The following is a 12,906-nucleotide window of genomic DNA, read 5'->3' as shown; positions in this document are numbered from 1 at the left end:
GTCCAAATTAATTGAGTATATTTTAAAGGGACTGAAATTGAATAGAATCTTTGTGATTCTGCATTTTTGTCTTAGGGTATTGAAAATCACATGTATTAAGAAGGATGTTCCACTGCATTCTTACATGCTCTTCTACACAATAAGGATTAAAAATTTTGTAAAACATTTGCAGTTATTTAATTCAGTGATAATTATCTTCAAAATTATATTCTGAAGTGGGTTTTTTAAGTTTTTAAATTTTGGCTATGAGCTTGAAATTGTTTTAATATAATTTTTGCAAATTAGTAAAAGGGAGCCTTCTTTTGCTCTTACAGGAATGCTAACAGGAATGAATGAAACTTCTACTGTAATCATTGCTGCACCACAGAATTTCACTCCTTCTGTGATCCTTCAGAAGGTTGTAAATGTAGCCAATGTAGGTGTAGTCCCTTCTGGCCAAGATCATATACACAGGTAGGTTCATCAACATGTGATGTGATCACTTGTATATATATATATATATATATATATATATATATATATATATATTTATGTATAATAGACACGTATAAATGTATAATTTTAAGTTCATCATTTTCCTTGAAAATAATAATCCCTAAACATTTATCTGACCTCCTCTCTTCGTTTCTTTTTAAGATTTTATTTAAGTAATCTCTCCACCCAATGTGGGGTTCAACCTTCAACCCTGAGGTCAAGAGTCACATACTCTACCCACTGAGCCGGCCAGGCGTCCCCCTCCCGTTGTTTCTAATGAGATATTTGATTGTTGGTTTGCGTTCAGGCTGTCTTTCCCATTTCATGCAATCCTTAGTACACTGGGATGTACTGTCCTGCAAGATAACAGTCAGTGTACTCGCATTTTATAATAGTTTGGTGATTTGTAAAGGTACCTTTTGCAAGATACGATTGAAAATCTATTCTATTTCACCAGATAGAGTGGATTTCCAGGAAGGCCTGTTTTACAAAGCAGTGGAGTTGGACTTTTTTACTTGAAATAGAGGAAGTTTGGGTACTGTGTTCAGAGTTCCTTTTTACATCAGTCCCATAAGGCTGCTTCCAGTAATAAGGAGCTGCTAAAAAACGGGCATGGAGCCAAGTGCAGCTTCTATTTCTTAGACCAGGAATATCTTCACCACCGAGCATCTAAAGCATGACATCCAAGTCATTTGTCCTTAAAGGTAGAAGAGAATGTGATTAATGTGGTTGCCCTCCTTGCGATCTTCTGTGTGCAGTGGCTTGAATTAAAGTAAAGATAAAAATGATCCCCTTAAACCTGCAGTTGTTACTTCTCTGTTAGCTTAAAGGAATTCATCAATTCCATCTTTAATTCCTCTGCCATTCCACTGCCAATGGCATGCTTTTTCCTTTATATTTCTATATAGAAAAAAAATTTTAAATTGAAGAGAATGCCTTCAGATCTTAAAAAAATTTTTTTTGTAGGGGAGGCTGACTGGCTCAGTCAGTAGAGCATGCAACTCTTGATCTCAGGGTTATAAATTCTAGCCCATGTTGGGTGTAGAGATTACTTTTAAATAAAATCTTTAAAAAAAATTTTTTTAATTAGTGCAGGGTAAGAGAGGTTTCTTACAGAGTGCTACAGTTGATCTGGGTTTTAGACTTCTCTCTGCCATTTTTGGGCTGGGTAGTCTGGGGCAAGTTATAACTTCTGTGGGCTTTAAGATCTTCATCTGTTTGGAAAGGGGTAGGATGAGACATTAAAATGAAATTCTGTATTATCTATGGAAGAATATTGGTCTTGACTTCAGAAGAGCTGAGTTCAAGTCTTAACCTGCCATCATTTGAAGTTACCTATCTTCATCTACTGATTGTGACAGTGAAGACCACATGTGCTAGTCAAAAAACCAAAGTTACCCTATTTTTTGTTTTGATTTTTATTTATTATTTTTTTTAATGTTGATTTATTTTTGAGAGGGAGTGACAGAGTGTCACCAGGGGAGGGGCAGAGAGAGAGGGAGACACATAATCTGAAGCAGGCTCCAGGCTCTGAGCTGTCAGCAAAGAGCCTGCCGTGGAACTAGAACTCACGAACTGCAGGATCCTGACCTGAGCTACAGTCGGACGCTTAACCGACTGAGCCACCCAGGTGCTCCAGTTTTGTTTTGTTCTTAGAGAAAGTTCCTTAATTAAGTTCTTTAATAGATCTGACGCTTCCATTTCTTAATTTCTGACAAGCCCTATCTCACACAGGGTGGTGATAAAATAATAAAATGGATATTAGGTCATCATACTGGTACCACTATGCGTATACAACTTAACAGTGAAATGCTGTTCAGTAGGGGAAAAAGTGAACAGAAGACTTTTCAATGAAAATATTCTGGTTCTGAGTTTTCCTGTTTTAATTGTTTTCTGCTTTATTTTTTTTTAATGTTTATTTAATTTTGAGAGAGACCAAGCACGAGCAGGGGAGGGGCAGAGAAAGAGGGTGACACAGAATCCCGAAGCAGCCTCCAGGCTGTGAGCTGTCAGCACAGGGCCTGAGGTGGGCTCGAACTCACAAACTGTGAGATCATGACCTCAGCCAAAGTCAGACGCTTAACCAACTGAGCCACCCAGACACCCCTGTTGTTTTCTGCTTTAAGTACTTCTTTTTGCTCTTCTGGGTGATTTTCTTTAGCAGAAGTTGCTGTTTTATTTATGGATCCTTTGAATTACTGAAATTACTGAAACACCAAAATATCATACATCAACTATAACTTTTAGCTTATGCAGTACAAAATTATGATACTGACCATCTACTACCCAGCAAAACTTCAGTCTTGTTTTAATATGTTCTTCTATAATGTACAAAAAGACATATGGTAACCCTTGTTTATGTTGTAACTTCTAATTTATTTTTTGTTTTGTTTTGCATGTGGGTTAACTTTTCTGAAAGCAATGGCAGGTTTCCAGAATTTAGTTTCTTAGAAGAAAACAGCCAAATTGCCTTCTGAAAGCCAACTAATATAAAAGCTACCTTTCTACTGGGAAACAGACTAAGAAAGACACTTAGCACAGTTGTGTAATTTTTATTAAAGCATAGTTTGCCTGTAACTTGTCTTGGTGGTTTGGAACTGAATCCCTGTTCAAGTGATTAAATTACAGACAATTCTCAATTATCTGTACTAATGCAGGGGAGACACGCAACTAAGAACCATTTATATCTGCCTTTGCAATGCAGAGATTGCGCTCAGACTTCATGTTCGTGGTCCTCACACACATCCACGATATCTTGACACTTTTCTAATCCAGCCGTGTGTGTTCTAATCCAGCAGGTGTGGTGTTTGGCTCTGTAACTTGGAGGAGGAGCCCAAGTTACTACCGGGTCAAAAGTGAAAAAAACAATGCCTATATGTAATTAAGATTAGGTTGTTCTGTTTTCATTTGCCTCACAAGTCTCACTATATGTAATTGAAAATGTTTTGCATTTGCTCTTACAAAGTATGGCTATATTAACGTTCTAAATTTTAGAAATAATAAACACCTAGAGTTACTTGTATTTTTCATACACAAATTGTTAAAAATTATCATCCTGCATATGTAACATTTTTTGCCATTCTTTTGTACTCAGTAACAAAACAAAAATGAACAATTGTTAGTAAAATCAGTACCAGTGCCTTTCTTAATGTCATTTAAAGTGAAATAGCAATTACTGTTTATAACAGAAATTGACAGTTTACTTCTTCGTTGAGTTGTGTTCATGTTTTTAACTGTAGTGCTCAGTATCCTATTTTCCTGTGGAGTTAATGAGTTTATATATCTAAACATATATTATTTAATTGTTAATAAAATTGAAATCCCTGTGAGATTTTTGAGTGACTCCTTTATTCTTCTGTGATGGTTGCTTTTTTGAGTTAATGAAGAGTAGGACCAAAGCCATTTTTGTATTTACTAATGGTAATTGACTGACAATTGCTTTAAAAAAAAAAAAAGTATAAAAAGAATTTTAGAATAATTTATTCCCACTACTCTTAAAATTTGAATAGTTTTTACATAAATGCCAAGTTAAAAAACACTTAATATAAGAAATGTGTAAGAAAAAGGGAACCTTCATTAATATGCAGAAGTGTGTAATAGTGTAAAGTAGAAATTTTAATTGAATACATAGTAGAAAATGGTTCCTACATATCAACATAAAATGGCCTCCATTAAGAAAAAGTCAATTAAAGGAGCACAAGTTTTATGGAATTCATTTCAAAAACCAGGAGCATTTTTTATATAATTAACTGCTTTTCAAGATCACTGAGAAAGTATATCTGCTGTTAGATTATATGACATTTACTTTTGATTTTCTAAATGAGCAATAATATCAGAAGGCCAACCAGTATACTATTGAAAGACTTAATTAACTTTATTTTCATTTCTGTGGTACTTGGTGTCTGAAAAGGCTGCTCTTTGAGAACAAAATCATCCCATTGAGATCTACAGAGTTATGGTCAACTCTCCTATTTTCCAGATTACAGTTATCAGATGAGAAGGAGTAATACAGAAATGAGAATTTTAAAAATCATCTATTAAATATAGAGTTGAATATCTTCATGTCCTGTTTTAGATATTCGTGTTAAAATGTGATATTCTATGCATTGTAAAAGTCTTAAAGCATATTGTTTAAGACAGTATACTAATAAACTAACACATAAATAAAATATACAAAGGGCAGAATGAATAGCAGTAAAACAGTATAGGAATGGACTGCAAAAGGAAAATGTCAATATTTAATATGTTTAGGGTAGGAGAATTTGACTAGCATTGGGAACCCTAGGTATATCCAGGCCCAGGAAACATTTCTTGTTTTCCTCTGAGAAAGAAATCAGGTGAGGGTTTATGACAGGTTTGAATTCAATAGTGTAGAAACTGAGGTGTATTTGCTTTAATTACATTGCTTGTCCTCTGATAAAGATACTAATGTGCAGTGACCAAAAAGCAGAAAGGTAAAAATCCATAGCTCCAAAATCTTTAAGGTTTTCTGTACAAAAGAATTCTGTGGGGGGTTTGTGTAAAATTCAGATTCCTGAGAGCCACAGCCAGGGGCTCAGATTTGGTACTGTGAGGTATGGCCCAGGAATCTGTATTTTAAACAGTAGCCAAAGCAGTTATATGGCCAATAATGTTCCATAGTTTGCAGTTTGAGACTGCCTTGAATTATCAAGAGTTAATGACAGCCACATGACACATTTTAAAGTATATTATTCCTATGTTTATGCATTTTCTTTTTACAGATTAGTTATTAAGGGATGCTAATAGACAAGTTGTTTGATGTTGTTTTTCCTTACAGCTATGGCATTGTGCTCCAGCAAGAGCATATTGTTAATTATATCAGCGTATTACAGTCTCGTCTGTGAAACTGTCCTAGACCACAAGGAAAAGTTTGTCTTTCAGCAGTCTCAGCCATTTCACATTTTAACCCAGTTTCCGGAGTTCTGACGTTCAGTAACAGTGGTGTTCAAAAGAGCTATCAGACTACCTACTCATTTTGCCCTTTCATGAACAACAAATTGACCCTGTGAGGGGGAAAATGTGATCATTTGAGTGAAAACAGAAAGCCTTGTCTCTGCCATGATGCTGTTTTAGTTCTTAGCTTATTCAATAAGACCCTAGAACAGTTTTCATTATTAACTTGTATTTAGTACTTAAAGTCCTCCTCCCGCCCTGTAGATCTTAATGTTTGGATCTTGTTTACTCTGTCACTTTTTTAACTTGCAACTTTTGAGCAACATACAACTTGTGAATAATTACAGTCTTAGTAGAATGAATGTTGTTTTACTATGGTCCCTGAGGTCCTTAACTATTAGGAAAGCCTGGTGCTGTGAATGGAACCGTGTATCCATGGCAGCCTGGCAGTCAACTTTTTAATTTACCAACATATTTAAAGATAGTTTATTTGCTTCAGGTTGAAAATCAGAAATCTTTTTATTTAATTGAAGTACATGTAAAGAACAACTTGTTTCATTTCTAGGCCTTCAACTCATCCAGTGAATCACTATTATCATATACATGTTCAATAGTAATTAATAGGAGAAATACTGGTATATACTACCATTTCCATCATAAAATGTCTATATTGTGCAACCCTTTCACTCAATTTTTTTTTTGAGGACTTGTGACAAATTTTCTTAGTGCTAGGGTTACAAACATGAATGGCATAGTCACTTCTTGGTGGGAGTCTTTGATACTTCCCTTTCTTCTGTTCTTAGGTTGCTCAACTTTAGGGTTATTTTTGTTTGTTGTTTTGTTTCTTTTCCCCTAGTAACTGAAATGTTGAAATACTAGGTAATTTTGAAGGGCCATAATAGAAAACCGTATCTTAGTGCCCTAATTTTATAATCTCTGATACTACAGTAACCATACTTCACCTGTCTTAAAATGCTTTGTAAGGAGTTGTTAATATAAAGATATCAGGCATTGGTCTTTTCTACTGTGTGATAAATTTGGAATCTCAAACTGGACCAAAGATTTTGGAACCTATTTAGACGTCAGTTTTCTCAAGTTGGTGATTGTCCACTAGAGGGCAGCACTGCTTTTTTATCTGCTGCTTTGATCTCTGCAGGCTCTGTGAACAGCATTTCATTGAAAAACAAATGTAGACCTCAGTTAATTTTTACACGGAACGCATATTTGGATATTTTAGAAGTAACCAAACCGCATCGCTGATTTTGCTTTAAACCATTCTTTCTTTAAGTTTTATTTAATTCTACCATTTGTGAGGTAATATTCTGCAATGCAACAGTTTTACTAGTAGGAATATATAACTGTTTTCATGTAGAAATGAGAGGTATTCTTGATGATTTTCCTTCTGGGTTGGCAATTTTATAAGGAATCAAAGAGAATGGGGTAAGAATTTATTTATTATTTGGTTTTCTGTTAAGGCCCATCCCATCCCACCCCCACCAAAGAGACAAACCAAAAATGCTTTGGAATAACTGGGATATCTCGTGTCTTCTTTGGGAAAGTGCACTTAGATTTATTTACCTTTTCTTTATAAAGAAAGAGAATGTGTCAATGACAAGATAGTATGGAGAATCGTTATACCGTGTAAAGATTCAAACAGAATGTAGAGAGTCTTAAATTATGATGGTTGCTTATTTTCTTTGTTTTAACTCTTCTCATCAGAATGTTAAAGGGAAACACTACAATATTGCTGGCTGATTTGTTTTTAAATAATAAGGGGAAACACATTTCTTTGGAAAAATTCTCTAAACTTGAATCACGTGTAATTTCTCATCCTCAATATTAATTTCAATTGTGTAACGGGCTTAACTTTAAAAGACAATTTTATAGTCAAGAAAATGGAATTTTTTTTTACCACTTGCAAATTCTCTGTTTAAAATGTTCTATATTAACTCAAAGCAGTAAGGATTTATCATTTTTAATTCTTTGGGAAATAATGCTCCAAATCATGATGCTTTGGTATTTGATGTTAGGAGGCCTATTCAAACCAGTATTTCTTACATATAATCATTGTGCGACTTCATTACACATTTGTCAACTTTGGACTAATTATTTTTATACAGCTAGGGCAGGGCACTGCATCTTGTGATCGTCTTTCTTACTAATAGGATTCTGTCTGCTTCAGCAGGCAGTAATTGAAGGCTTCATGTACAGAGTGGGGAAAAAAAAAAAGTTTTAGCCTGAGTGGGCCATTGTCACAGCTTCTGGTAACCAGTAGAACAGAAAACACGAGAAAATTGAACTCAGAATAGAAAAATCAGAAACCAGGAAGACTATCCAAGAGAAGAAAAAGCATGTCTTAGAGCTGTTGCATTAAGTGTAGCAAATATGATTCTACTTAAAAATGTTTGTGTTTGTGAATACCCTGGAGACTGATACAGCCTCTCAGATAAATATTTTTTAGTTCCTGTTGTCCTGTTAACATTTCAGTTGCTAAAACCATTGGGTTGTAAGATTTCTTTCCCTTCTGACAAAGAACATTTATGGTCCATAGCCAGCTCCTCATAAATCTGAAAAAAAATATGGTTTAAGTGCATGAGGGAATAAGGCCACATATTGTAGACACTAAATTTGTACAGATTTGTTGTTGTTATCTGAGCTGTTTTCCTAATTCTGTCAATAGTTAAGACAAATCAACTTTTTTAGAAGAGTAGTGTCTTCATTTAGGTTTGGCAAGCAGCTTATTTTGTCTTTTTCTTTAATTTTAAGAATTTTTATAGGCTTCAAAGATTAAATGTCAATTGCTAGAGATCATAGACAAAAAGACATGTAATGAAATGAAATACAGATGTATCTAAACAGTTTTACCTCCTCAGTTGGTGTTTACAAACAGCGAGTGCTTGGTGGTAGAATGAAAATGAAAAATTATGAAAAATACCTAGATGGTATCCTTTTAATAACATGGAGCCCGTCATACATAGGCAATACATCTTTAACTGTCATCCTCTTATTTGTTCTCATTTGTGGTGTTACTGGTGTTCGAGGTTGGTTGGCCTCCCAGAAGTCCCTCCCTGTGTTACAGCTCCTTTCAACAAGGTTTTATATTTCTCATTGCTGGTGTTCTTTTGAGGGAGTGGGAGGTGGGGGATGTTTAAATTTTTTTTAATCTTTAAAAGGCAGAAAGTAAAAAGTTGTTATGACAAAGCAGCAAGTCAGGATGCTTTGAATTACATAATAGTGCAAATTCAGCTACACATCTTCTAAACATTAGAAGGGAAAATCTTCCCTCCTAAAGTTTTTGGAACAGTATTAGATTATGTATTAGGTAAATAAGAAAAACATTAGTCTTTCCGTTTACTAATAAAAAAAACAAAAGTACATTTTGCATATTTGAGAATGCGTATGATCCAGAATCAGAATAGTTGGGTTCAAATTCCTGCTCAACCATTCACTGGCTGTGTGCCCCTGGGTACGTATCTCAACTTCTGTGGGCCTCACTTCCCTCATCTGTAATCTGCCTCATAGAATCATATAAGTACCCACTACACAAAACACTTAATAAATGGTAGCTGCAGTTATCACTGCGGTGATCGAAATTTCTCACATGTCTTCTGAAAAAGTTTTGTCACCGTGTTAATCTTCGTTTGAGGTCAGGCACAGAAGTTCTGATGTCAGCCATTAAATTTAGCATAGAAGTGTTTGACCCAAGCTGTCTTTATAACCAATGTTTCTTACATCCAAAAGCTATGTGGTATTTATTAACTGGTACTCTTTCCATAACTGTCTTTTCAGTGTATGTTAAAGCATAGCCTGTTCAGGCATTAAATGATTAATAAATTTGGGGCGGGGGTGGCTTTGCTTTTCATGGACCAAAACAAACCAGTTGTAATCATGCTGTGTTCCAATTAAATACATCCTTTTTGAACTGTGAAATGAGAATGTCAGAACATCTGATCTTCTAGTCTCTTGCTTTAAAACATTGCTTCCACCATTTGTGCCCACTAGAACACAGAGACCTAGCTAACAGGCAGTAGCTTTTATACCAGCTAACAGATTTTATTGCTAGGATGATTTGCTTAGCATATTTCCACTGTAGGGTAAGCAAATGCCTCTTTTCTTTACTGCCCCTAATCTTTACACTATTGAGAATTTTTATGGTAATAGGATTTCAAAAACGTGTACAAGACACTAATTTTAATCTCTGTAAACATACTGGCATCAAAATTGACATTTGTCTCTGCTGAGTTTGTATTAGTGGAGCATCGATTCTAAGTTTTTAATGCAAAAGAGATAAAATGTGCCTTGGGGCTGTGCAACCCTGAAATTCAAGTGCTTTTGTGTTCCTGTTGAGACATAATCTCCTTCTCTACAGTCCCAAGGCACAAGTGTTAAGTAAATAAAGGGACTAATAAGACTATTGTTTACATAATTATAACCCTGTCAGAAATAGAGACCTCTGTTGAAAGATGTGTTGAATGAAGATTTGGTGATGATCAAATCTGTGGGGAGAAAAGTTACATAAATGAGTAGGACAGTAGAGCTGCCTAGTCCGACATACAGACATGGTTTAACAGAAATACAGAAACAGGATTCTCCTGTGAAGCAGAAGAATCCCAAAAGTTTGGACAAAAGAAATGCATAAACTTGGAAGGGGTGATAGAAAAGGGGATCGGTCATGGTAGGGCTGCTGATGTTTGTGCTCTCTAAAAGATGAGATTAGGAAACAGTTCCTTAGGTCCTGTGTGGACATCTGAAGAGCACACGGTTACTTACAGTTGCTTCTCGCAGTAGGAAAACTGCTCTGTCGGATTCCTTACAAGTCTTCCGTGTGTTTGGAGAGAGTAGCTTTCCATGTTTGTAGAAAATACACAAATAAATGACAGCAAAGGTTTCTAACATACTTTATCAACAACCCACTAGCTTATACCTTAAAATGCAACTTAAAAATGTGGATAATATTTTCATATTAGCCTGTTTGTTTTGCTTTTGAGTCATTATTCTAATTACTGTTGGAAAACTGATTTTCATTATTCCGTTCAGGTCAAAAGTGGCTTGCTAGGTTTCCAAAAAGAAGAATCGAATGTGTTAGGAGATCTTGATGTCATTTTTGAAAACTCAAAGAAGAAATTACTTTTCATTTAAAGAGAATCTGCTTCCTGCTTAAGTGGCTAATATTTTAATTAAGTTGGGAGTGAAGTTTTTCTGAGTGTCTCCTGATAAACTCCCTCTTTTATGTTGATGGTAATTAAACAGATCCCTGAGGACACCGTGGGCTCTGCGCAAGGCCCATGCTAATTGTCAGACATGAGACACTGACCAGTTGGTTTGCTCTTGAATAGTCCGCGGCGTGCTGTCAGCGCGGCAGTTTTATTTTTATGTATTGTGAGCTGTTGTCAGGGCTAACTGGGTGCCATTGTGGCTGAAGATGTTGCGCAAATTGAGGCAGATGGCTCAGATTCAGACACGTGTCATACAGAAAGGGGAAAGGGGATTGGCCCTGCAAAGTGGGGTCACAGCAGGTCACAGACCTGCTCTACACTTGTTAGTGTTTTCAAAAGCTCATGTGCAGCAACTTTGTTTTTCTCCAGTCATCCCTGCAATCAAACCCCCTCCCACCCCCCTAAAAAAAATGTGTGGAACATGCTCCATGTGGAAAATGGAGGCCTAGGAGGGTTCCGTCCTCTTCCTTCACGTCTCTGGGGCTCAACTGTGCGTGCAGAATGAATTAGCAGGATTGACAGAAGTTCATTGTGCCTCCAACGGCTTTTCAGTCAATTGCAGTGCTTAAAAGGCTAGTTTTGCTTTTAATTCCATGTAATTAGTAGATTCTTCATGTCTTGGAATTTAGTAATGGAGCCTTAGACCTCAAGTTTCCTCTATTCTAAAGCAAAAAGAAGTATGTAACATTCTGCACGTTAAAAAAAAAATTAAAAAGAGGAAGTGTGGGTGTTGCATTTGGCTGTCACGTGGTATTGTTATATGTCATCATCAACGTTAGAGACTGAATTTGAATATTTTAACATGCATGAATTTTTGAAACGTAAGTTTTATAATGTACATAAAATTATCTAACTTCTTGCATAATCATTTTCAGATATGAGGACTTAAAATTTCAAGCTCTTTGAGAAAAGTACCTTTTCTCAACATGTTTTAAAAATAAAAATGCAGTGGTTTATTTTATGTGACCCTAGGCATGGTGGAATATTAAATATCAAATGAATGATTCCCAAATATATGTTAATGGCGAATCATTCACATAAGTCTCTTGTTCAAACTAATAAGTAAAATAGACTTCCTCCTCTTGTTTTGTTCTAAAGACGCACTGAAATTACCTGCTTGTGGTAAGCATGGTGCTGGGCAGTTTATTGATTTTTCAGAAGAATGCTTGGCTTTGGGTTTTGGCAGTAGGGAACCTGCAAGAAATTATTGAGAAAAAAAGAACTGTTTTAAACCTATTTGAATTTATGCCATCTCCGTTTTTCCTCCCTCATGATAAAAGCTCTGACTCCCTCTTTTTTTTTTTTTTCCTTCAGGTTTGCAGCTAAAACTGTGCACAGTGGGTCGTTGATGCTAGTTACAGTGGAACTGAAGGAAGGCTCCACAGCACAGCTTATCATCAACACCGAGAAAACGGTGATCGGTTCTGTTCTGCTGCGGGAGCTGAAGCCTGTCCTGTCCCAGGGGTAACCTGCTTACATCTGGACTTCAGAATCTGGCACACAACAAAAGTGCCTGGCATCCACTACTGCTGCCTTTCATTTATAATAATAGCCCTTCCATCTGGCAGTGGGGGAAGAATACACTCTTGACATTCTTGTCTCCTGCTTTAGAATGCTAGTGTGTATCTATCATGTATGCAGTACTTTCCCCCTTTTCGCTTTGCTAACCAAAGAACATATATTTTACTGTCAATTTTCTCAACTCTTGAATCTTTGTGGCATTTTCTCTGTCCTGCTACTTCTTCTGGCCTTCTCCTCTTCCTTCTCTTTTTCCACAGTGATGGACATGAATTGGGTGTTTTAAGTTCATTGGGAATCATCCTCCCTCCCACCGCAACCAAAAATTAGCCCTAGAAATAATCTAAATGGCCTCTGAGCTGGGTATGTGAAAATACTATTGCTATTGGAATAGCATACTTTTTAGAATTAAATACAGAAACAATAAGATCTCTGCAAAATTTTGTTCTGTGAATTTCCTGGTATTGTAATTGGTTATTGACAATGCTCGTCATGGAATCATCTATGAATAATAAACTAGCATATGAATAACATGTGTCTTTGCATTTTTAATGAGTGTGTGTAATCCTGAAGTTCATATGCTGATATTTGTTTTAAAAGTAAATAGCTTGTTATATTCACAAAGAAGCAATTAATGGGGTTTAGTTAGTGAAAGAAAAACCACTTTCAAATCCGGGTAGATTTTCTAGTTGTGTTATAGAGTAGTTAACTCCAAGGAAAAATTGGATATTTAATAATAAAAATCCACCATGTTGTACAATAAAATGTCTCTGTGCAATTTTGA

At 35.8% G+C, this 12,906-nt stretch overlaps 1 protein-coding gene across 4 annotated transcripts in view; it reads left to right on the top strand.

Moving 5' to 3' along the window:
• Window positions 1-12,653, top strand: part of AP3B1 (adaptor related protein complex 3 subunit beta 1) — a 261,409-nt gene extending 248,756 nt beyond the window's left edge. For all 4 annotated transcript variants that reach the window (XM_047853236.1, XM_047853230.1, XM_047853242.1 and 1 more), the window contains 2 exons: window positions 315-453; window positions 11,919-12,653. In XM_047853236.1, the coding sequence (XP_047709192.1) occupies window positions 315-453; window positions 11,919-12,072 (293 nt within the window). In that variant the 3' untranslated portion in view covers window positions 12,073-12,653. The remainder of the gene's footprint in view (window positions 1-314; window positions 454-11,918) is intronic.
• The last annotated feature ends 253 nt before the right edge of the window (window positions 12,654-12,906 follow it).

The sequence above is a fragment of the Prionailurus viverrinus genome, chromosome A1 (assembly GCF_022837055.1).
Source record: "Prionailurus viverrinus isolate Anna chromosome A1, UM_Priviv_1.0, whole genome shotgun sequence".
Classification (NCBI taxonomy): Eukaryota; Metazoa; Chordata; class Mammalia; order Carnivora; family Felidae; genus Prionailurus; species Prionailurus viverrinus.
The sequence above is the reverse complement of the archived record's forward strand: the minus strand, read 5'-3'. Positions and strand labels throughout refer to the sequence as shown.